This window comes from Rhinichthys klamathensis, unplaced genomic scaffold, assembly GCF_029890125.1.
Source record: "Rhinichthys klamathensis goyatoka isolate OS25496 unplaced genomic scaffold, OSU_Roscu_1.1 h1tg000004l_1, whole genome shotgun sequence".
Lineage (NCBI taxonomy): Eukaryota > Metazoa > Chordata > Actinopteri > Cypriniformes > Leuciscidae > Rhinichthys > Rhinichthys klamathensis.
Genome location: NW_026606557.1, coordinates 6,197,702 through 6,224,564, shown reverse-complemented (window position 1 = coordinate 6,224,564; position 26,863 = coordinate 6,197,702). Strand labels below are relative to the sequence as shown.

Sequence of the window (26,863 nt, the reverse complement as noted above, 5' to 3'; positions counted from 1 at the left end):
ACAGTGATGACCATTAGCACATACCGATACCAGATATGTAAAGGTTAAAGTACAATCAGCTGATCATTATAATCACACTGCATCAATGTCCTGATCACCCTGTCTGGGTTTATTTTACAAAAATGAATGGCCGGCTGGCTGTACATTATCCACTTACAACAACAATACAGTAGTAACTGGACTTGAAATATTGATTTGAGTTTGAATTATTTTATAATGTGGCAAGAGACCGCATGAGATACAAGATACTAACACAGCAAAGCTAATTATTTCTCATAATGATCAATTATAAAGTATAGCGGCTATTATACAAAAATATTTGACTTCAGAATGTTGCAATTGACCAATCAGAATCAAGTATTGGGGGCAAATTTTGTTGTGTGTGTGTGTATATACTGTATATATTAGTATTTGTAACAATCTGCTGTTTTACAATGACAATAATAAAGCAAATTATTTATTTTTGGAACCAAAATGTTACACTTAATATTTTTCTCAGTATAGACACTTAATATTTTTCTCAGTATAGACACTTAATATTTTTCTCAGTATAGACACTTCATATTTTGAATAGATGGATGGATGGATATTCTACATCTTAATATTGAGAATCGCATAATGAGGATTCACACCTGCTTTCGCAACTATTAAATGACATATTCAAATATGAAATAATTCCTATTTGTTCTAAATTAAACATCTTTTAACGCAGAATGACAGAGGATTTGATCTTTTCATATTCAAACTTCAAACAGGAAGCAATGATTTTGCCTACGTTAGAAACGATCTAAATTTAGAAGCATCCTCTAGCGAGACCACATGCATCGAGCCCCCGTGAGAAAGACAGTGACACAAATGTGGCATTTCACAAAAATGTTTGATGTTCCTATAATGCTTGAAGAGTTGAAGGGAAAAAAATAGCAATGAAAATTATTCTGAATAACAAAGTTGTTCTCTTTTAACTAGAGGAACTCATAATGACCGCTGACGCCTGTCCTATGAAGGGTGAGGCACTCACAAAAGACGCTGGCATTAACCACATCAAAACGGAACTTCTTCGGGTAAAACCTGATGGTGGAAACCAGAGTGTGGCAGACCAAAATACAGAGAATGTGTGAGATACATAACGGCTTGGAAATGAAGTTAGCTATTGGGGGTGGGGGGGTGGGGGGATGGGGGGGGGGGGGGGGGGTCCTGAGGTGAGTATACCAGGAACATTCATAGATCTTCCTGGTGGTGGCGGAAAGGGCTGGGGGTGGTCAAAACAGCTGCCAGATGTGGAGGAGTCCCAGGAGCCCTGTCACATTCTCACACACAATGCACGGCTTGTGAAGTCACCACAGGAAGTGAGGTCAGGGTTCCTGACCCCTCCTCTGAGCTGACAGAAATGTAGAGTTCAAACCGGAGTCTCTCGGACTTTTGTAAGATGCATCAATCTGTTTGTCAAAGTATATGGCAGCGAAACCTCTGAATCCATTCAAACTGTTCTAGGTGGGTGTGAATTTATCATTTGAGCATTTACATCTCAAAACGGTGAAATCAGATCACACAATGATCCTTAAAATGAGACAGGAACGACTTGGAGGTGGATGTGTCGTTATTCAGGATGACTCACTGATTTCCATACATGCTCGAGGGGCTTATCTACTCAACAGGACGAAATTAAGCACATGGTCCTTATTAATGTCTTTTATTACTGGGTTCTTGATGCCAGAAAGCTTGAATTTAAAAGTAGTGTTCAATGAAGCAAATCTCTTATGATTCATACCTGCCTTCCCTGTGTGAACACGATACAACACAACCTCAATGATAAACAAGCCTAGACCAAACGGCACACACCTGGGGCGAAACGTGTTCATCAAGACAAAAAAAAATTATACTGGCGGATATCAACGCATACATCAGTGATGATAGGAAAAGGAGAAGAAAAAAAATAAACCGTTGAGCCGAGCGTATGTGAATCAGCAAAGGTGGTTAACACATGTATGAGCAGATGTCAAACAAGACGTACTATAATTTTCCCCTGACCACATGAAGTCTCGCTGTTAGGGTGGTATCACTGAAACAAGATGATTTTATTGTTGATTGTAAACTCATCAGCTGAAGAGCAATGAGGATAACGGGAAACCATGTGTAATTTCCTGCCCCAAAACTTACTCATGAGGTGCCAAGTGCAAATGCATCTGGTTGTTCAGGCCACAAACATAAACATCAGCATTCAGAAGTTTGGGAATCCCTAATCTACAATTATGGAAGTGAAAAATGACAATGGACATTCCCTAACAGATAGCAATCCAATCAATATCAATCCAAAGTTACTTGATTCTCCACCACTAGATCTCAGCATATATAATTGAAGCATTCATATTTATTGTTGCCTTTGTTGTAGGCTATAAAACGTCTAATAAAGCCATAATGAAATATAGTGGGAAAATCAATAGGTCTCTGCCAATTAGATACACGTCAATCTATGTGTGAAAAAGAGGCAAAACAAAGTCAACTCAGATGTGGAGAGGAAGTGAGGAGGTGGAACCAAAAAAAAAAAAAGCCAAAAAAACATCTGGACCTCATTTCTACCCTGGGGAGAGAGAAACTAAAATACTACCATAAATGTGACTTTTTATATCCTGAACATTTTCATCGAGTGGAGAAAACATCTTTTTGCGACCGTCTGCAATTATATATGTTTTTGTAATACATTTATTTTCGTTAACAGGCAAATTAAGGGTGTACAAATCATTACCCAGGCGTCTTAAGCTCTTCCACGCTAAGTTGCTGAGCGCGTGCGTGCGTGCGCCCGCGCGCGTCTGTGTGTGTGTATTACGTAGCCGCGCACAGATCTCGAGGCTGTTGTTCTGGCGACCAGCTCGAGGAATTAACGATTTTTTTCTATTAAAGAGAAAATACAGCAGTAACGGACGCGTACTAGAGACGTTAACGCAAACTCAGAGTATTTTTCTAGCTTTTTTGACGTTTATCTTAACCATGGCTGTACTAGATTATCTGAAGAAATGACTCCGCAAAAGTTTTGACTTGTATTAAATCATTTGTATTGTTGGGGCTCTCCCAAACGGATCATTGAAGACTCGATCAAGCGATTAGGAATTACGGAATTTCATGTAAACTTTGTAAATGAAGATTAAAAACATCGGCACGCGCTTATTCTCTCTGCCGGACATCGCACATGGGGTGAGTTTCATCACAGCACTATAACTAACGATATCTCACTGTATACATAGGCTAAGTTAGTCAAATGTTCCCAATTGGTGTTTCAATAGCTTTATGTCTAAATTCATTTTCGTACCAGTGCGATAGACCTGTATTTTAATGCAGTTAATGACCACCACCCCTTCTGCAAATGTTTAAGACAGATGTGTGAGCCCTTCTCAGAATTCATTATTTAACAGTAAATTGTGATGTGTTTAATTTGTCAACACCGACACGTTTCTATCATCACCATTAGTTTAGTCATTGATCTTTCTCGCATGCACCGATCAGATAATGAAATGTGTGAGATAGTCTTATCATAGCTTTCGACACATGCATATTCCACTAGTGTCAGTTTAGATGAAGTATGACATGCACCAGTGTTTTGCATAATTTACGAGAAAGTAAACCGTAAATGTTTAACCACAGATGTAATGTGTAACATGCATGCAGTTAAACATTGACCTGCATCATCCAGACCTGCTGGACTTCATGTGTATTCCAGCAGCTCTTCATTTGTCAACAGAGACGGGCTCTTGCTGGGCTCTTTGCACGCAAGGAGCTTTGCGATATTTGTAGCCGTCGCAAAACCCGCCGTGGGGATTCGTCCATCCGTCACCGAAAGGATGGCATTGTTCTTAAAGGTCGCATTAATAAGACAAAAGACTCTATTATGGCATTGTGCTGCTGGACTGAGTTCTTTGAGTCTAGTGTCTGTTTCTTAAAGGGATAGTCCACCCTAAAATGACAATTCTGTCATCATTTTTCATCATTTTTGTCTTGAAACCCAAAATCTAAATGTTTAGGGTATTTTTTTTTACTCAAAACACAAGATATATTGTTGTCTGACAGGATTTTAAAGGGATTGCTCACCCCAAAATGCAGATTTCGTCATAATTTACTTGTCCTCATGTTCTTGTAAACTTGTATGATTTCCTTTCTTCTGTGAAACACAAAAGCTTGTGGCACGTTCATGGCATTTTTTCCATGTAATGAAAGTCAATGGTAGCTGACTGAGGCTGGCCTTCGGCCTTACATTACCCGAAACCTGGTTCTTGATAACAGTTTTCATTTTCAAAGTTTGTTGAAAGTCTTTGTTTGATTTCAACATCATTCATGCTTAGATTGCTTACACACATATAAAAATAGTTGCAAGACATACAAGAATCAGTTGCGTTTTTATGAAGCTTGATAGTACAAATCAGTGCCTACTATCCTCTTAGATGTTTGTTTTTGTTGTTCCATGGAAGAACCAAAAAGCATTCAGATTTAGACCAACTTAACCAAATTTTCAATTTTGGCTTGGCTATCCCTTTATGTTTGGTGTTGACTGTTTTATTACGAAACTAGACAATTGTACAGATGTGGGTCAGATCTATTGTACAGATTTTTGTCTCCCCTGGAATCCAAGGCTACATTGAAAAGCCATTGTGCTGGTTTCTGAATTTAGGTCATATGAAATGCACCCGTCCCTTAAGTCCTGAATAATCATTCACTAACAACACCTCTCTGAGATACTGACTCAGAATCACAACTGTACATTCTCTCCAGGACGAGAAAAGGGGATGGGGTCGAGATGTTTTTGCAATCCGCTTTTGTGGTACACAATGCCTCCCTCTACAAGATAAGCTGATATGTGAGAGGAAATGCTCATTATCACATTGAGAGTTGTCCATCTATCATTCTCAAGTGTGGGTGTGAAATGTGTGCTGCTCGGTCACGTTATTCTTCTAAAAGCTTCAAATGGAATGATTGCATTATCTTGTCTGTTCTGGGACTGCATGCAGAGTGCTTGCAGATGCGCATGGGGATTTCTGCATGCTTTTTAAACTGCTTATTAGATGGAAACAGCATTACTAAAGTGGGAAAATTATGATGAGCAGGAATATCAGGTGTTGGATCTGTTTGATGGTTGTGGAGATTCTTGTCTAGGGTCTTGTGTTGAGGTGGCAGCTTTTCATCACGCTGCGATCCGATCTGTAGACAGAGCTGATATGGGCAGCATGTAGTCCGCATTGGCATCATGTGATGCCACGCTTCATTAAACCAGAACAAAACCAGCCACGCTGTCTCAGCTGACCACCACCAGCGTTCTTCACTCAAGTTCACACTCCCAGCCTATGTCTACGTGAGAGAGACTTCAGCTGTGGTCTTAATTTAATATATTACCCACTGTGACTCTATCACCAGGTCCACATGGACACTCCAGACTTTTATTGTTTTTCTGTTCTTTTGTTCTGTTCATCGTTTACTGGGGACAAACTTGAAGTTTGTTAGCTGGCAGTGTTAACTGTTATCAAATTAGCCTCTGAATATGTGAAGAGCTTTGTTAATGACAGACATTCCAGTTCCAAGGAAGTCTCCTGAGCTTTCCACAGAGTTCTGCGTGCCTGGATTTAGTCAGTGTAGGCATAACTATGACTCACCATGCCACTCAGACTTTTCTCCTAGTATTCACTTTCAAAGTTTCACGATGAAGCAAAGCGGCTTTGCCTTCAGATATGAGTGGTACTATTCGTTATGATGCCGTCGCACAGGTTGACTGTCTGATTGTTACTTGCTGGCGCTTTCTCCTGAATTCCCCTGACCTTCATTTCAACTCTGTCCCATAAACACGTTTCAGAATGAGGTCCGTTCCCCATGACTTGGCTCTGCTTGCCCACAGGTCGCATATGTGCATGCAGACGTCAATGAGGAGGGATTGTGCATGAGAGGCGAAGTTAAATAAAAAAAGTGAATAAATAAACGGAAATCTAAGCAAACGGAAAGATAAATAAATGTTGCAGGCGGTGGTGGGAACTGGAAGTGTGGGATTTTTGGGCTTGGTCACATGAGGGGTTACGGGTGGGGCCAGGTCACTGTGTGGGCGGAGTGATTCCTCAAGGACTTTTGCGTTTAGCATTTTGGCAACAGGCGCAGAGCGCTCGCAGAACGTCCTGAGAGAGAACCTTCTCTGAGGAAGACTGAATCCCTCAAGTCAGGCAGAGCAGCACTTAAAACAAGTCCACCCAAAAATGAAATCACTTAACTGCTCATGTCGATCTCTCTTTTCCCATGTCAGGGCTGGATGTTAGTCTGGACTAACATTTAAGAGCAGTAGCACTGGTGCCACTACAGATGGTGGCAGCAGCACCAAATTTGGTAGTGCTAGTGCTTTATGATTTTTAATCATAAAGGTAATTTTCACTTGCTTGAATTTCACTCTCAAAAGGTATGAACCCTGAAATAATTCATATAAAAACATTCAACATTCTGCCACAATACACCATGGTTAATGTTACAACATTAAATATATGGTGAATGTTGGTGATTTGTGGACTGAAAAGCCTTCTATAACTTGTTCGTTCATGGCACAATGTTTCTCCTAGTTTCCACGTCAGCGCTGTTTGATCTGAGTGATATCAGAGAATTTTGCGGCTATATTGAATGCTTTTCACTAGATCTCGCAGCGATGTTATTAACACTGCGGCGAATTCAAACGCTTTCTCACTGGATCTCCCAGCGCTATGTAGTAACCTGTTCTGACCTCGCGCTGCGCTGTCTAATATTGGTCCGAGCTGATAAACTGTCGAAGCGCTGTTTCGTTCCGTTTTCATTTTGATGTTTGATGTTTTTCATATGAAACAGAAATGGCAGCTCTTATCGCAGTCTGGAGCCCTGCCATGCAATGGAAGTAAATGAGGACTGGGGGAAAAGTAGCACTATAAAAGTAGTCTAAACGATTTCTGCGCTCTTTTAAGTCGGTGAACTTGAGAATTCGTAAATTCATGAATTAAACATTTGGGAAAACACTTCAAATAAACGGTTAGTTCACAAAACGGTGCATGGTTCATATCAAGATTTTCAGTCAATAACTACGTAAATTTCTGTCTTTTATGGCGTTTTTTTTTTGTTTTTTTTTTGTTTTTGGAGCTTAACCGTTTTCATTCACTTTCAATATTTTGAAAAGAGTGGCTAGGATAATTAGCTAAAAATTAAACTTCAATGTTCTATGTTTGAAACACAATGCGGTTGAGAAAACAATTTTGGGTGTACTCCTTTAAGAACAAAAGACATTTTGAACAGGAAGGTATTATGGAAGACGGTCATCTTTGACGAACCAATATGTTTTGTTGTTCATGGTGAAAGAATTGTTGGCGCTCAAGGATCAATGCATTGTCTGGTCATCCAGTTCAGCATTTTTTCCAATAATGCTAATCAATATCTTTGGTGATATTAATAGAGACGGGGGTTTCCAGTGCTTTAGGGCTTGCACTGTTATAAGGCAGAATGCCATCTTGCCTCAGCCGAAAAACACTTTTGCTGGGTGTGGCAGCTGAAACAAAATAAACGCCTTCTGTTTTAGAAGCTGCTGCTGAGCAAGTTACAACTCACAGCCGGCAATATTGAGCTTGCAGTATTTGTGCCAAAAACTGGGAGCGTCGCTGTAATGACTTGCCTTTGCTTGGGCTGCTAACCTTCTCCAATACACACACACAATCACTTTCTTACACACAAAGACTTTCTTACTCCATGTACAAACAGTAGCATGCCTATTTAGTGTTAAGACAATCACAAACACAATCCCATAAATTTATGTTGTATACACCACAGTTACTTAGCCCAATCTGTCTGTCTCACACAGACACATGCAGACAAGGCTCAGGGGAAGCTTTCTAAATATTTACTGAGCAGCGTTTCACTTTGTCCATTTTAGGACAGTTTTGGAGCCATGGAAGAACTTCTAAAGGTCTCGCTTTCTATTCATATCTAGCATCTGTGCAAAATTGCTATTTATGTTTTTGTTTTTTTTGCAAAACATCGCCTAACTGATATAAATCTGCCATACAGAACGGCAAATCTGGCTTAACATTGATGCAGGTGTACACAGATCTTAGCTTCAGAAAAGCAACACAAAGGTGTATTTTAGGCAATATAGCCGCTAATGTCTAATATGTTTCTGTGGTTCTTAACTTCTTAACATAAAATGTGTCACAAATTAGTTCCTGAAAGTGTTTGCGAAAGCAAAAAAAAAAAAAAAAGTAAAAAAAAAGTTGTATAATTGTGGGTAGTTGGAATAGCTAAATAAATAGCAATTTTTAGAGGATGAGAGGATGAAAAAAATGATGTTAAAGGCTGTGTATCCAATCAAACTTTACTGCCTAAAAATAAATTAAAAAAATTATGACCTACCCTAGATTGAATACTGGTTAACTTGCAACGAGGACAAACATGTTTGTGTCAACCACAATGTGTTAGGTGCAGTGAATAACTGGCTGCTGAGAGCATGAAATAATTTAGCATTTTAGACATTTAGTCTATGGAATGTTAATTTTGCATATTGATGAGCTTATGCACGTTAATATTAATACATTTTAATGTTTGATTTTAAAGAAATAGTACACCTAAAAAATGAAATGATTTATACACCCTCATGGCGTTTCAAACCTGTGTAACTTACTTTCTTCTGAGAAGGACAAAAGAAGATATTTTTGAAGGGAAAAAAACCAGCAAAAAAAAAAAAACCTTAGCAAAATATCTTTTGTGTTTCACACAAGAAACAGTCGTACAGGTTTGGAAAGACATGAGGGTGAGTAAATGTTGTTTAATCTGAAGCTTTTTAGTAAATTTTTGTATTGTGTAAATTGTATATTTTGGTACAGTGAGTGTTGCGGATTGTAAAACCACTTTGTGTGCTGAATGATGTTGCAGCTTTCAAAAGTAAAGAAACCTTGCAACAGCATAATTTCCTCTGTAAATCTGGCACTCTCTTGTGCTATGATAATGTTAACCGTTTGACTGGCCACGAAGAGGTTTGGAGATCGTTTTTGTGTTAGTGAGCCGTAAAAACATTTCTGAACGATTTGTGGCTTCAAGTACTCCATAAAGGCCTGGATATGTAGTGATGTGGTCACAGTGCGGTTTTCAAGCGTCTACCGGGCATCACTACCTCTCTAACTGCATTAAGTTTCCAGCAGGTACTGAAAGAGATAACGCCAGACCCGCACACCCTCCCCCTCGTGATAGACAGCGTATTGTTACCCTGACTGCTTTTGTTTGTGCACCTGGAAGAAGCCCACCGAGGAAGCCCTGTTGGAATGAAGAGCCGGATTGCTCGCTAGAGCTCGGCAGATTAAACTGTGGAGGGGGGGCTTTGTCCATCAAACCTGTTCTTTCAGTTGTGGCATCTGTGATAGGATCAGGCCCATCCTCATGCTAACGCAAAGTCATGAATGTCCATGAGTGGCAGAAAGACACGGATCCTGCCCACATGGGGGCTTTTAGCATGAGAATAGCCTGGCTCTGTGCTCTCTGGTGGGACGTTACTGCTGTTACTTTTTGTTTTTTTGCAATCATTTGTTGAAACAGATCTTGCACAACTTCATCTTGTCATTTACTGAAACTAAATGAAACCGTTGACATTCTTGCATAACTTGCGGTAAACATTTAGACTAAAGGATAGATGATTTTCTGCTGGGGAAAAATGGTCTCACTTCTCTTAAACAACCAAATAAATCGTTGATATTGTGTAATCGGTTGGTCTGGTCTGGTTTGGTCTCCCTCGACGATGAGAAGTCTCTTTACGAAATGTCTTCTGAAGTGACCCGTGGCAAACTCACGGGTCACTGATAAGACTTATGTGTGGTGATACAAAACAAAACACAAATGAGCAGACATGCCAAAGCCTGGCCCCTGAAACTCAATATTACAGAAAAAACACACGTCAGACAATGTTGTATATTAGATTTACGGCTTGCTGTGCCAGTAATACAGTTAAAGGCCCACATGATATGATTTCTGACTTCCCCCTGTAACATATCCAGCACTGATTAGCCTGTTGAATTTGATCTGCTTCGGATCGATATCTAAACCACACCCTATGGGAAATGAAATGGCATTATGCATCAGTTGTTTTTGAGGGCACTAGTGGCAGTCCAGACTCACTAGGCGAAAAGACATAACTAAAGGTATGTAAAAAAAGCAGACAAACACTTTTTAACTACTTATTAGTGCCTAATGTAAATGCAAGATGTTGCAGAGCGCTTTTTGATGCCATGGAAAGACCAGCAAATATGATAATCCCTGCTGCTTAAAATATAAAGACAGTTGTATATGTATAAAAGCCATCATACTCTGTAAAATAGTAAGTCGTGTGTAAAATGGTGGGTAGATGGTGGCAGAATTAACCTATGATAATCGTGCAACTTTATTTTAGATAATATAATATAAATGTGTACATTTTATTGTTATTTTATATAGGATTATATTTAATATCTCACAATTGATCATATATATTATATAATTTAATAGAAAATCATAGTTTTTTGAAGTTGCGTTCAAAATCTTGGTTCAAAATCAAAGACGGATATGCTCTTTCGGTTTGAATGACGCTTCTGACAAATAGCGGAGGATGCAATTGAGTCTTTGACTATAGTAGGAGGTTAAAAGAGGCAAGAGGGGAAGTAAAACTTTCATTTTTACCATGCCAGACGCTCTTGCGTGTGTCGGTGAGGAAATCTACTCTTTATTGTCTCAAATGGACATGATCTAATATGTCAGGAGCGTCTGGAAGATCATTGTGCATGTTTGAGACATAGCCAATTCTTGTGTTTATCGTCATTTAATACAAAGAATATTTTTATTTTAACACACCCACAAACACAAATATGGAGTCTTTCTTAGCTTGGGCACTTTTTTAACATGCCCACTTTCAGTTCTCCCCCATTCTGTTTCTTATCCCATCTGTCATTGTTGGATGAAAGGTACCAGACCATAATACAGCGTCGTATCACAAAAGGCAATCAAGACTGCTTTGTCCGTCCTTGTGGGTGCCTGTTTCCTTTGTGGAGTCTCCCCCTCTTTAATTCACACCAACAACCCCCAAACGCACCCACCCTTACACACACACGCAATATCATCACCCCCTCGACTGTCCCATGCACAACTGAGGAACACATGCGGGTCACATTTGCACAATGGTACAGTGTTGTCATGAAGATCTGGCAGTGTTTCGTCTGTCGCGAACATGAGCACACACACATCCCATGATAAAGCAGAAGAATATGAGCATGGGTGGGGTTTGCATTATGGGGGAACAGGAGCAGGGCTCTAGAACAAAGCAAGCGCAATTTCTGTTCTAGGACCTTTCATTAAAGGATACTTCCTATGTGGAGACAACAGCAGAAAAGTGTGAGAAAAGCCGTACATGTGAAACTTGATCTTCAGCGGTTTAGATTTAACTCGTAGATTGTCACGTTTGTAACGGGGGATGTGCTGCAGAGTTAAAATGATCAGTGCTCCTAGTTTGACGGTTCTGTCATTATTTATTTTATGGTTGACATTTGATAATTCTGCAAACATTAGTTATTATTTAGTCCAGTATGTGGTCTTCCCGTGCCCTGCTGATGTGTGGACTTCTCATCCTTGACGTCGAAGGTCTAGACATGCCTAAACCAGCAGTAGGTTCTTTGGTAGATTAAATAATGAAGTAAGATTGCATTAGCTCTTTATCTAATGAGCAGTAGAGACGGCGTGGCCATGGCTGTGGTACTTAATTAATCCTTCCTGATGTTTTTAATCACCCTCTTGTGGGCCGTTCCTTTGATCTTTGTAGTAGACATTAAACCGTAGGGGGTTGAGGAAGAGTCCGTCAAGAATCTGAATCAGAAGTCAAGAGCCTGTGGCTGACATGAATTGATAAGAGTGAACCTGTAAGTAGCTCAGATTACAAGGCTTAACACACTTCAACATCCTCACCACACCACCAAAAACGGTGTATATATATATATATAGTTTGGGGTCAACTATATATATATACACGATTTTTTGTGTGAAAAAAACTACTACGTTTATTCAAGGGATAGTTCACTTTGAAATAAATTTTTGATATGTTTTAGCTTACCTCAAGAGCATCCAAGATGTAGGTGTCTTTGTTTCCGCAGAAGTTTAAATTTTGATATTTTTAGGTCAAACCGTTCTTGTCTGTCAGTCATATAATGCAGGTCTATGGTCACCACCTCAAAGAGCATGCACAGAGAAGTCCAAATTAAACATGATTTAATGACTCGTAAATGTAAGTACACATTGATGGCCTAAGACACGAAACGAGCGGTTTGTGTGAGAAAACGAACAGTATTTATATAGTTTTTACCTCTTGTAACGCACAGACCGAAGCGCTGGCGCCCTCAGATCACTTGGACGTGGCTGTGTTTACAAGAGGTAAAAACTATATAAATACTGTTAGTTTTCTCACACAAACCGCTCGTTTCGTGTCTTAGGCCATCAATGTGTACTTACATTTACGAGTCATTAAATCATGTTTAATTTGGACTTCTCTGTGCATGCTCTTTGAGGTGGTGACCATAGACCTGCATTATATGACTGACAGACAAGAACGGTTTGACCTAAAAATATCAAAATTGAAAATACTGTGGAAACAAAGACACCTACATCTCGGATGCCCTTGAGGTAAGCTAAAACATATCAAAAATGTATTTTAAAGTGAACTATCCCTTTCAGCAAGACAGATTAAATTGATCAAAAGTTACAGTAAATACATTAAGCTATAATGTTACAAAAGATTTTAAATAATAAACAAGTAAATAAGAAATGTTTCTTGAGCTGCAAATCATCATATTAGAATGATTTATGAAGGATCGTGTGACACTGAAGACTGGAGTAATGATGCTGAAAATTCAGCTTTGCATCACCGGAATAAATTACAATTTAAAAATATATTAAAATAGAAAACCGTTCTATTAACTTGTAATAATATTTCACAAAAAAAAAACAAAAAAAAAAAACATAGTCCAGCACCACCCCCGATGTCCAGAAGGGTTTCTCCACTCCACTGTTACACAGCTCTTCGTTTCCTGTCGCCTTTCTTTCGCCCACATGCTAAGAAACCCATCGGCAAATAAACAGAGATGATAAATGTAAACCATGAGCCATGAGTTCTAATGGGCTTTTGTTTATGTATGCCTCGCAGGGGAGGTAAACACACTGACAAGTGAAGAGTAGACTTAAGCCACACAATATTGATTAATGTTCAGAGAGGAAATAATGCAGCTAAATGTAAGCTGCGCCTGTTTTCTCCCCTCCCCCGTGCAGCCGAGGGCAAACGTATCCCCAACTTTCCAATTCCCCCTGAGTTACTATAGCAGAACACAGTCCGTGGTGTGACACCCCGCCACTGCCTCCTACCCGTGAAAGTGTGCCTGGGCTTTACATAGTCAAAACAAAGGCTTAATTAGTGGAATTAATTGAGAGAAGTAAAGATAAGTAGATTGATATCAGGTTGTTGTTCATTGAAATGAGGGACTAATTAATTGTGCACACTACTCATCCAAGTATCACTGTTTCTGTTGCTTTTACTAAGGAAGATTAGCAATGATATTAATCTTCAGTGTAACTATGAAAATGAATGATACCGTGAATTATGCAGCTTATTGAGGAGAGGAGAGGTGGGGTGTTGCATAGCTAAGCGATCTGATGATTTTTTTGTCTAGTGGACGATAAAATGGGCGAAAGAATAAGTAACTTAAGCCCAAAGTATACTTTATTTTTTATGTGTACGCTAGTATGCATAGTGCGCGTGAAATTTTTTATCATCAGCAGCATAGTATATGTGTTGTGTTTGCACACAGCCGTTTTTTTTTTTAAATTGTACAAACTCAGTACGCTTATCTCGCACATGCACTTTAAATTGTTTTGCACTAATTGGTTTGTCAACAAGGTTGCAGCACTGCCTCCGTTAGTTGATTCTCAGTCGGAAAAGAAACGGATGAGACCGAAGAACAACAGCAAACTACTAGAGGCGGCAACAACAATAGATGCACAAGCGCTTGTGTGAGTGAGTTACCGTAAATAGCGGAGACAGGGATGAAACTTTCTAGCGTGCTTGTGTTCCTGCACACCATCAAATGGAGTATACTTGAAAAGGCAATGTGGTTGGTTGTACGCATACACTAAGCATTTACAAAACTGAAGTAAATGTGAGCCAACACATCTATAAACCAGAACATCCAACACACTCTCATGAAAGGGTGAAATTCTTGTAAGATATTGTACCAATTGGCTTATGAATGAGTTTTTTTTACCCTTAAAAAATAGATACCCTTAAATAGCATGTTTAGGGATTTGGTAATGGACTTTATGATCAGGTTTAGATTCAGGGCTTACAATTTCTTACGATTTCACCATCTAGTACAAATTATAATGACATAGAGACTTGGAGATTTTTGACTTGGGGCCAGTTAACTTAAAAAAACCCCACTCAGAACACTCTAGCAAACAAACTAGAAACGTACCTCATCTACCGCATAGTAACTACCCACATCACCTCAGCATTGTGCATGCACACATACTATGCTCACATACATTTTCTTCAGAAAAGCAAAAATGTAGGCCTACTTAAATTATCTTCTGTTAGAAAGTGGCCCTTGTCTGCCACGTTGACCAGTGATGCTAATGCAAGACGTGACTTCAAGTCTGGCTTGTATTATTACACAATCCCTTTTCTATAATCGTTTCCTATCTTGTCTTTCATTATACACATCTAAAAATTGTATAAAAAAAAAAAGAACAAGAAATTATTATTTCCTTAGGATGCTATTCCAGCTAGAGCTGCTGTGGATGGTGAAATCACAACAGCTCAGTACAATTGCATCAGAACTTGTACAAAAGTGTGCTGGGATTTATTTGGTATTTTGCATGCTTAAGCAACTTGTATGTTCTGTTTTTTTTGTTGTTGTTTTTTTTGCTATGCTTTTTCATAAAATGTCTGTGGAGTTCCTCTCAGAGCTTGTGTACGTGAGATATGGTAGACCATATCAAATCACCCGTATCTGCTCCATTTCAAAGCACTGCACTTGGGAGCCGTTCAAAGATTTTTTTGCCACTTTCCTAACGACTTTTAAGTGTGTATTGCAGCTGAAGTTAGCATCCTATCTGTGGTTTAATCTCAGTGTTGTTTTTTCCCCTGGCATTACACTATAGCTTCTGCTTCTCGACATAACTGGTAAATATTGATGAACAGGGGTCTTGAGACATTGCCTAATAGCTTTGTGTACATGTATCTATCTATACTGAAGTGTTGTGTCTATATGTTTGCTTGCACAGATGAGAAACAGATACTCATTTGTTGTGTTATTCTGCTTTGTTTCTGAGATGTTTGAGATCTGCCCTCTAGCTTCTGTATTATCTAAATGCCTGGTGCTCATCCACGTCCTGGAGATAAGAGTGGAAATCATTTCAAGGGAGGCTGCTGTCTGCTGCTGAGGACAGATATTTTGTGCTTTGGTGTATTCAGATGAGTCAGAAGAGGAAAATCTCTCCAGATAGAGGATGGACTCCCTAAAACTTTCCCAACACTTGCTCATGCACAAATCTGTTACTTTTTTTTCTTATTCTACTAGGTGGCCATGATTCTCCCTAAATTTTAGGAGGGGAAAAAAGTGTAAAAAATATATTCATTTTCGAAAATGACGTTGTTCAGTCTGTTTTCTAAAGGCTGATCAGAAACCAGTTGATTAATCATGATTATTTTACCCTCTTGATGTATTTTTTTTTATAAGAAATGTGCCTGTTTTCATTTTCGCCCTTCTATAACTGTAGATTCTTGCTTACAATGTATCATATCTCTGTAAAAAAAAAAAAGGCTTTGGAAAGATATTGTGAAAAATGGTATACAATTTATTTTTTTCTCTAAATGCATGCTTTTAGCAGTACTGTAAAATCCAGACAGTTGGTTGTTCTAAAATATCTCTCAACTAATACATAGTAAATATTTTCAAAATAGTATTTAAATACTTTGGTGGCCACAATATAAAATCCAATACATATTATTATTATTATTATTTTGCAAACAACATAAAAAAACATGATCACTTTTTTCTTCATGAAAACTTTATGAAAATAATGTTTACTTTGGATGAAAATATAGCTTATTGCTTATATAAGTTCCTTTAAAAGGGAATCATCATATGTGGAAGTGGTTCAACTGATCACAAAACTCATATTACAGTTTTTGAGTCATGGATCAGATCATTTTTCAGATCAGCAAGAAAAAAATAATAAATAGTTTGGGAGTACCAAATGTAACTTTGCTTTCCGTTTATTAAAGCGCACACTTTAAGAACTTCGATACCACGGCAAAAACTACTATCCTAACTAATAAAGTTCAAACATTATTAAAGGCAAGTGAAAAACAACAGTCAGTAATAAAATAACAAAAACACTAATTACAAGCATAGATATAACGTATAACAAAGTTACAAATAAGGTAAGGTCTAACTGTAGTGTATTCAGGTACAGAAATGTAATAATTAGGCCTAAATGTAAAATAACACTATAGTGTTCACTGTATAAATTAAATATAGATTAATCTTGTTGTTTGATTACCATTAATGTCATAAACAGGAACATGAATTTATAAGCTGCTGTCACTTTAAGAGTTAATGCATGGATCCAATATAACGATACAACTGTTTACGTTCACTTCAACCGACACATGTGTTTGAGAGAATACTTGCCGATTACATCAATTTGTGTGTACATCTATCCTTTCAAGCGCAAGGAAATGCAAAAGAGGAACCAATTCTGTGTTTGCGCGCTGTAGATCTGAAGCTCGTCTCTCTGTGTGTGCGCCTGTGTGCACAGATAACAGCGTGCGAGGACCAAATTCAGTTCTCGTTCGCCTCTTCTTACGCTGGAATGGTTTAAAACTGCTTGAAGGCGTAAACTGGCAAGACAAAACACGTGCAAGTGATAAGCTTTCACTCTATGATGATTAAACTTTGCAAATAATCCGCGAATCACATGCGTGCCGAACCGTGGAGATCTGTTTAACCCCTAATATGTGGTATTAAAAACTTACCACTTCCCTACAAAGACTCAAATGTATTATGTCATTACTAACATCTACGCTTTGGTTTTATATCCGTTATATCACAGTCTGTCTGTCAGCATTGTAGGAGTACCAGAACTTCGGTTTCCTGAACTCTGACGCTAATACACTTCATTTCTAGGAATGTTGCCGTTTCCGCACGGCCGATCGATGCATGGATATGATGGAGAGACGCTCTGTGGAACAGTTAGAGCAGGCCCCAGGCTTTGTTACAGAGCGGCAGCATCGATGCGCTAGGATGGTCGGCGTGCATTGGTGTTAAGGCTTGCTTCAGCTTGTCCACATGCGTCTTGATTCGTGAGAATGAGGCTACATGCAGCGTCAGATGCAGCTTGGCTAGTTGCAGTGGTATTATTGTAGGACAGCATGCGATCTGAATACATTAAAACTTTGTGGTTTCTCTGATAGAAGTGTATATCACCCACAGAGTTACCAGCAAAAAATGTACAAACACCTTTGTGTGGCTTATAAAGGAACGTTCTTGTAAATGCCAGTCTTAGGTTACCACATTACATAATTTTTTACTTGTGCCAGAGTTTGTAAACACTCCAACATGCATTGACAGCTGTGCAATTATATGTTGACGTACGTACATTTCTCTGCACTACAGTTCAAACGTTTAGGGGTCAGTAAGATTTTAAAGACATTAAAGATAGTAAATACAGTTAATGTCACAAAAGATGTCTAAGCTTTTAAACTTTCTATTCATCAAGAATCTTGAAAAAAGTGTATCATGGTTTCCACAAAAATAAGAAGCAGCTCAACCAACATAATTTCAACATTGACGATAATAAGAAATGTTTCTTGTGCAGCAAATCAGCATATTAAGAATAATTTCTGAAGGATCATGTGACACTGAAGACTGGAGTAATGATGCTGAAAATTCAGCTTTGATCACAGGAATAAATTACATTTGAAAAAAATATTACAATAGAAAATTGTTTTTACTGTATTTTTACGTTTAAAAAAATCGTACCAACCCCAAACTTTTGAACAATAGTATACCTGTTTTCTTTTTTTAACAAACTAAGAACTATTTTCGGTGGTAGATATGCCAAAGATACTGTCAATAGAAGTTGACTTGAATTTAACCTGTAACGTTCCTTTCAGATGAAACTTCTTAAACACTGCATTTGTTTTGATACACAATTAAATATCTTAATATATATTATTAATATATATTCAAACGTAACCAATATCGGTAATTAAAAAAACTTGAATTTCAGCAAATAACCAATTATAAAATATCACAGACTTAAATGTTTAACATGCAACAAAAATAACGATTCTATTGGAGCAGTGCAGTGATATGGTGATCAGGCATGAGTATATTATGGATTATAGCACGCTATGGATGTGAGGATATTTTTACACCTGGATATAAACTTGTGACAACTGGTATGACTGATATTTTGGATGCATGCTCGAATTCGTGCTCTCGCATGCTCTCTGTAAAGGCCTATAATTTGCGGGCATCAGGGAGCCGCTATCTATCAACGGGGTATTGAAATTGCTTTTGAATGTGCGCTCGCTTTTCACTTTCGCTTTCAAATTCGCAATCACGCCTACTCTGTGCATAGGGAGAGGTGGTACTGACCGCACATTTTACAAGATAAGATATTTGTCAATGATGCTCATGATCCGCAGCGACTCTATGGAGCAGAGCAGACGCTCTCAAATTATAATTGTAGTGTCCATTGTCCAACTGAATTAAATGTTTTTTATTTCTATAAAAAAGCAAAACGACAGTGGGGTTGGTGCCACGGTGGGCAAGTAATGTAATTGGTGTATGGCCAAACACCGGTAACACACCCTACCGCAGCAAGCCTGTAGCATGCTTGAAATTCTGTGTTAACCAATCAGAATCCTGAACCAGGACTAGTTGTTTCATAAACTTGCATAATATACTTTTAAAAGACATATTTTTCCAGTCGTGGAAGTACATGTCAGACCTGGGTCATTAGCATGGTGGAATGAGAGTGTGTTGAATAGAGCTTTGTGGTCTTGGGATTCTCTGTGTTGTATCACCTTCGCTGCATTGACTGGCTTTGAATCATAACTCTTTTGGCTTGATGGAATTTTCCTCCCCCATTCCCTCCCCACCCGTCTGTAAGTGCTCTGCTTCACCCTTTTACATCTGATTTTATGGAACCAGCTAGCAAATCAATACAATTATGTATGACGTAATTGTACCACTCTCCAGGGCAAGGTATTATCAGTTTAATGATCACATGCTATGAACTGATTGCATTTTGATATTACTCATATTACAGTCCCTCTACAATGCATTCAAACCTGAAAGAACATTTTTGCGTACAGTGTGCGTGATGTTCTGGTAAAGGTTTCCTCCAACTGCTCTTTAGCACATTTGTAGGATTTGCAGTTGAATGTGTTTTGTTTGCAACAACCTAATGTTATAAAATTCCCCAAGAATAAGCTCTAGGTAATGGTGCAGTTGTGGTGGAGCTGAAAAAATGCGGTCATGTGGATGGTGTTACTTATCACGATGGGGACAGGATGTAGTATCAGTAGCTTGTCGGTGCCTGAAGCTCTTCATAGAGCACAACAACAACATTAGCGCAAAAAGGGATCTTTGCTATTTACTGCTGACCGCAAGGCTAACACTTAAGCTGGACTAAAATAGGTGGCATAAAGTAGGGGTGGGCAATGGGCATTTTTCAAAAAATGTTGTATTCAAATATTTAGACTCATAAAATGGAATATTTTAAGTTTATTTAAAAGACGTTTAACAAGAAGTTTTTTTTAATTCATTTATTATAAGTTTTTGTCACCATTTCTGAACAAGCTTACGATTAGGCAACATACACAACAAGCTTACGTTATATCTTAAGGTATTCTTTTGAAAACATTAAACGGTAAGTGTAAAGAAGAAATATAAAGAACAAAGGCATTTAAGCTCAAGCAGCACGAATGGAGAAAAAATGCTAATAAAGTGTTTATATTGTTTCATATGTTCATGTTGAGAAAGCAATAATATCCACATTCTCGGGTGTGAACGCGCTGCGCTGACAGACGTTGCAGTGACACAAGTAACGTGTGCTATGCGTAGTTTCTAACAGCACTTTGTGTTTTCTGTTCTTAAACCTGTCTCCCTCAACGAAACTTAAAGGAAGCGTATGTCTCGTGATCATTTTGCTATCTGATAAGGTATCATCTCGGCTCATTCTGGTTATTTTACATGTACGTGATGGCAAACATGAGAACCAGCCGTAATAAGCTGAAGTGAAACATCTGCCTAATAGACGTTTTGTTTTTTCCAACTGTGTGTGGTTGCTGACGGTTTGTGTGAGCTGCAAAGGTGTAAGATCTCTCTGGAGAAAGAGGCAACTGTTGTCCAACTGATGCTAGGTAACAGGTGCGTTGTGGGAAACACGGTTGCATAGACACCACTAACTAATTGGGGCTTATCAGGTATTGCTGGGAAGCACAAACAACACCTGTGGCCTTTGTAGACTTGTCACGGGGATGTGGGCGGGGTCCTGCCCGAGTCTGGGGTCATCAGTTCAGGTTTCACTGACTGTGGAACGAGAGATGTTAATCATAAGGTTGCCTTGTTGTGAACTGTAACAGTGACCTTTATGGTGACTCAGTTCTGATCAAATCAACAAAGGCTTCTCGAAGTTATGTCTGTCTGTCGCACACATGTGACAGAAAACGAGCGGCTTGTTGCCTTGCCTCAGCTCATTTCCTGCCGCACGTATCACACCTGTAAGAATCCGAATAAACTTCCTCTGCTCTGCTTTTGCGTCTCTCACTTCCACTGAACCTTTCCCACATTAACTGTCTAGCTCTCCACCAGTCAGCTATCAAGTCTGAACAGGATGTTAGTCTTTTGACACCACAAACACTTCCTCTGGCCTATAACAGCATAGTTGTGTACAGGAAGACTGCTCTTCTTAGCCAGCTGGACTGAGGAGTCCTGCTACTGGCGATGCATTCAGTTTTGAACGTCTTGTTTGTCTTTCAGCATGATGAATATGGTTTTCTGTAGAGGAAGAGACAAACGATTTATTTCAGACAGGACGATCTGGCGTCCCTTCTAGTCTAAAGTTGCAGGACAGGGCGGGGATACTTGTAAAGTGGGGCAGGCCGGAGACGGCACTGCCGACAAACCAGCCCATCAGGTTTCACAAGCTGTCAAATCCCATGATGAAAGTCGGGCATGGTCTCCAAGGTAACACCGAGGACCAGAGTGCATGTGAGCGGGAGCTTGCAGACGACAGTGAAATTACAAACATAAGTTGTCAGTAGCGAAACTAATTTCTTAAACTTGTTCTGAGAGTGAAATTTCAGTGGGTAGACGACGTAGAGCTGTTTTGAAATGCGTCCTTCGGTTTCTGAGAAGACAGCTTACACATTTTGGGTAATTTAAGTTTTGGCCGGATGCTATAAGCTGTTGATTGTTTACTGAAAATAGTTTGAATTGTAGAGCTTGCATTTGGTACTTGTAAATTTGGAGCACAGTGTGCCTTTGGAGAGTATCAAGTGAAACATAACCTGGACAAGGAGACCATTGTTCTTCGCTGCTGCTCAAGGAAATGGCCTGGCTGGATATTATTGGCATTTGGCAGCAGGTTTGTGCCACTGTCTGCGCAGCTGTACCTTATTGTGTGTTTGTAGGTGACTGAGACACGTTTCCTGGTATGTTTACATAAGTCCGCATCTGTGAGGGGTTTTGAACTGTGTGCAGCGAACAGAGATGTCGAAGTGAGGTGTGTGCGTCACACAGATGTCTTAGATTCCTGCCTTTGTCTCCAGATGCCATTCCACATGGTTGCATAGTCTCTACAGTGACTCTGGCCTGACGGGGGATTTGCATCTTTCAGTTTTGAGGCTTTGGCCTTTTTGCTCTGGCTGTGCTGGTGATGTGTCTTAAGCAGTGAAGAACAGCTATGTGAGCCCACTTGTGAGTGGTGTAGTCTTTTGTAACCACCTGCCTAGAGATATTCTAGTCAAATCTTGATTCGTCTACTATATTTAATCACAAAAGTTTGCAAGTATACACCAAAGCACAGCCCATTGTATTCAGACTTCACTCTAAGTACTATGGGATGTACATATTGTGGTCTTTTGTCATTTGTGACAGTGGGTGGTAGACAGGAAATTAGAGATCTGGACATGATACAATACCGGGGTTCAACGTATTGAGCATGTGTGCCTAACCACTAGCCCACAGCTCAAAGACACCTTGTGGCTAAATACTTTATCTCCTGGAGATCTCTTGTTTGCCCTTCTGAATTGAAACAAAAGGCCTGTTTGCATGTGATTTGACACTTAATTTCTCTCATGTTTTTAATGTAAATGTAATATTTAAATCTGTAGTTTTAAGTCACAAATTAAATAAGTTACTTCCCGTATTGTGACATACATCAGAGTGAAATGGGTTATCAAAAAACAAAAACAATCTAGGCTAGGTCATGCACTTGGTTCTATCCATTGTTTGTTGATTGGATGGAGGCAGATCTGAAAGCGTGCTTGCAATTAATAGCAAGAAAGGGACCAGGTTTAAGGGGACAAAATGAGTTAAAATCAGTCCGGCAGAGAGAAATCTGTTGTTTCACCAGAAGATAGAGTTAGGATATTATTATTTTTTATTAAAACATGAAAGATATGTTTAGAAGAATTGTTCACAGTAAGATACATTTAGAAAATAGCCAAGTTTAAGTTTTTATTTTATTTAATTCAAATCTTTCTATAGTTGAATATCAATAGTGCTTGGACAACTTATCACTATTAATTTTATTACCATTCTGAAAAGTGGGAAAACACATGGATATTATGTTGGATATGACATTTTCCACAACTTCTTGGCTATAAAGTAGTTCCAGTCTTGATGGCATTACAGTTGCACGTTACTTGACGCGTTATAAAAGGCACTGGACAAGCAAATTGTATGAAAAACTATTTCAATTTCAAAATTACGCAATTTTAGCAGCTAGCCAAAAGCTGAATGGGGTTACTGTCCAGCCTAAAATCTAAAATACTGTAATTACGTGTAATAATGTGACTGCATGTCTGAGGCCAGACGCAGGTAATCACACTTGTTTGCTCACATTCTCTGTCTCTGACATACATAGAACCTTGTTACTCAAATCTGTGCATTATTTTTTATGTCAACAATTACTAAACATTCTAGAATGTCAATCTCAGCATTTCCCCTATGTATATAGTCATCAGCAGTTGAATGGGGGGGGTTTTAGATTAGGGGAAAGTTTATAGACTTTGTGGCCTTGTGGAAATGACACTAGTCATTTGTGTTGAAGTTCTTGGTGATTCTTGTAAAATGTAATAGACATTCAGATGACAAGGTGATGGTTTCTGTGACGTTGTTTTACACATCTCATTAGGTTACAATACGCAGTCTGAGAGAAGTGAGACTAAGCATCCAGTCCCACAGACAGTGCAGTTATGTGTAGGTGTAGAAGACTGTCTGTCACATGCACTTTTATCTTAGTTCACGGGGCAAGAACAGATTGTAGCTGAAGGACAGTTCTGGCATGGCGCCTTTACTCAGAAGGGAAATTCCAGAACACTACTTAAGCTATTTTTGGTTTCCAACATTTGTCTGATCAGTGCAGGACCACTGCTTGATCCTTAGATAAAGCCTAGTGCACACTACGAGGATGAAGCTTGTTAGTGAGCAATTGTAGCTACAGTCTGGAGCAGAGTAACCTTGTGTCTGTAATTGTGTATAACCTGACAAACTTGTTTCTACCTGGTATTAGGATGTGTTAAATACATGTGTAAATGGGTTCTTGAATGTTTTATGTATTCTGGGACGTGTTTGTGAGCACACCAAAACAAGCGATTCCAACTTCACTGTGTTGTACCAAACACAAAAATCATCTTTTCTTTTTCATTGACTTCCTTTCCTGCTCACTCGTAAGATGTGTAACTTGAGTTTGTGCATTTAGTTGTATGTGTGCAGCACAGACTGATCCCATAAAAGTGATGTAGAGTGTGATGAACTTAGAGGGGAGGGTCTAGGCGAAATCTGAACACAAGTGATCACAGGCGATTTGAAACGCATGATAATACCTGGTGGAAATGGTAATGCAGCTAGCCTGACGACTTCTGTAACGGATCACTGAAAACACATCTTAATACCAGGGGGAAACAGGACCTAATGTGCACAGGCTGACCAGATTTCACCTTAAGGTTTAAGTCAGACTTTGCATAGCATTATGTGAAGCATATCATTAGAGCTGACATTAAAATGGGTTTGAAAGATTTTTACCTGCAACAAAATTGCCAAAAAAAACAACAACACTCCCCCTATTTTCCGTTGTTTGGACACACAAGTAATCTCACTCAAATTTGTCAATGTTGCCCGCTGTTAGAGGTGCAGAAATTACAACTTTTAATTATTTGGTCCGTTTTTTTAACATTTGGCCGGCCAGTAATTGTTCTTTTTTGTATTTGTTTCCAGGTGACACCGAAGAGCTTCCTGGGCCGCTGAGACGTGCCTTCGGGCTGGGTGTCTCGTTTCCTGTGACCCTGCTGGCCCAGACAAGCTCAGACAACCTGCCCCCTGAATGACTACTGGCCGTCCGGTTGCAGGGCTTTGCCAAGCTGTCACCATGAGCAAATACTCCCAGTACTTCAACAAGACCCTCATACAGGTCCACTATCGTTCTGCCAAGGACATGAACGACGTGGAAATTAAAGACCGCATGGAGAGTAAACAAAGCCTGGACACCCTGAAAATTGTATTTGTCATTATCTGCAGCATCATCATCTTGGAAAACCTCCTGGTGCTTATCGCCGTGTTTCGCAACAAGAAGTTCCACTCGGCCATGTTCTTCTTCATTGGAAACCTCGCCTTCTCTGACTTACTGGCTGGCTCTGCTTATATCGCCAACATCTTTCTGTCAGGCCCTAGGACATTTCATTTGGTGCCTGTCCAGTGGTTCATACGAGAGGGGACCGCTTTCATCGCCCTATCCGCCTCAGTTTTCAGCCTGCTGGCTATCGCTATAGAGCGCTACATTGCCATCACCAAGGTCAAGGTGTATGGCTCCAACAAAACTTGCCGCATGTTCCTTCTGATCGGTGCGTGCTGGGTGATGTCCATCCTTCTGGGAGGTCTTCCCATTATCGGCTGGAACTGTATTAACCACCTGGATGATTGCTCCACTGTTCTGCCTCTCAACACCCGATACTACGTCCTGTTTGTCGTCACCATCTTTACCATCATCTTGCTGTCCATTGTGATCCTTTACGTGCGCATCTACCTTATTGTGCGCACCAGCCAACAAGAGGCCACCAATTCTCCAGCTTACGCTCTCCTGAAGACAGTCACGATCGTGCTGGGCGTCTTCATCATTTGTTGGCTGCCTGCCTTCACCATCCTTCTCTTGGACGCTTCCTGTCCGATCCAGCAATGCCCTATCCTCAATAAAGCCGACATCTTCTTCAGCATTGCCACGCTGAATTCTGCGTTGAACCCGTTGATCTACACGTTGCGGAGTAAGGACATGAGGAAGGAGTTCCTCAGGGTTTTGTGCTGCTGGGGGCTGCTCTACTGCGGCAGACCTCCTCACCGCTGCATGGTGCCACTCAAGAGCTCAAGCTCAATGGAGCACTGCACCAACAAACACGAACATCAGTCGACTCCCATCATGCAGGACTGCACTACCTGTGTCTGATTTCGTCTCCACAGTTCCTAGGTGCTTAAAGATAAGGGGAGACTCCATCTTGGAGACAAGGCACAGAAGACAGAAGCGTTCAGAGACCTCATGGATAAAATGAGAATGGCAATCAACGTCTTTGGACCCTTGCATTTAGAGCAGCTATCACAGGTGTGGTACTGGACTCCCTTGTGTCCTTTGTTGCTTCTATCCTTGCAAAGGTTTCTGACCATCACATATTTGACATTTTCAGGCAAATTAAAGAAAGCCAAATTCAAATGGGAATATGTATTTTAGCTCTTTGACAGAACACGAAAAACCAAAATGTAAAATATTGCACTTTGTAGACTTCTAGGCAGTTTGGGATTGTATATTTCTCCTATGCTGACTAACCTACCAGAAGTCAAATACAAGATGTATCCTATCCACAAGTTCGACTGCCACTGTCATGGTTCAGAGATATGAGAGGACATATTGAAATGTAAGGATCGACAATGCACTCCACATGAGCCAAACCACCACGCATGCTTGCAGAACCTTTCCTATGTATTTATCGAATTACTTGATATACATAACACCCTTTGATTACCGACAAGAAAAGTATTCCGCTTCAATGTATTGCATGAAAGTCTAACCTGTGTAAAAACTAATATGTATGGCAAACCTATGTACAATTGTCAATGTTACTTCAATTTGTCCATCTAAACTCACTGTCCCTTTCTGTTTTTTTTTTTTTTTTAACATTCCTCATTTTTCCTATAAGGAAAGCACAATCGTTTATGATTACTGAATTCCTGAAACGAGTTTCTCACAGCAGCCGGTGTAAATTCTGGATCTTTTGGCATGACAATGTTGTAGCGTCGCTGCGGCAGCGTGTGCTTCGTTTTGTGCCCTCTTGACGAATGGAACTGAATAGAAGAATGAAGTGTTACAAGCGAACATATTCGCTGATCGACAGTATTAAGGAACTTTATTGTTCTCCTGTTGATTATTGAGCTTGCAGCAACAAGAAGGCTCACACACTGTGAAGTATTAACGACATTTAAAGTTAATTGAAATTGATAGGCCATTGATGGGACAAATTGAGTATGACTTTCTCTCTTTTGAAGGGATATTCATT

At 39.5% G+C, this 26,863-nt stretch overlaps 1 protein-coding gene across 2 annotated transcripts in view; it reads left to right on the top strand.

Annotated features, from left to right (window-relative positions):
• s1pr2 (sphingosine-1-phosphate receptor 2) overlaps window positions 1–25,976 on the top strand; it is a 33,589-nt gene extending 7,613 nt beyond the window's left edge. Inside the window, exons 1-2 of one of the 2 annotated variants that reach the window (XM_056252953.1) lie at window positions 2,812–3,189; window positions 24,543–25,976. In XM_056252953.1, coding sequence (XP_056108928.1) covers window positions 24,649–25,761 — 1,113 coding nt within the window. In that variant the 5' untranslated portion in view covers window positions 2,812–3,189; window positions 24,543–24,648 and the 3' untranslated portion in view covers window positions 25,762–25,976. Of the gene's footprint in view, window positions 1–2,811; window positions 3,190–24,542 lie in introns of those variants that run through there. The other variant, XM_056252961.1, reaches the window with a different exon arrangement.
• Window positions 25,977–26,863: the final 887 nt, after the last annotated feature.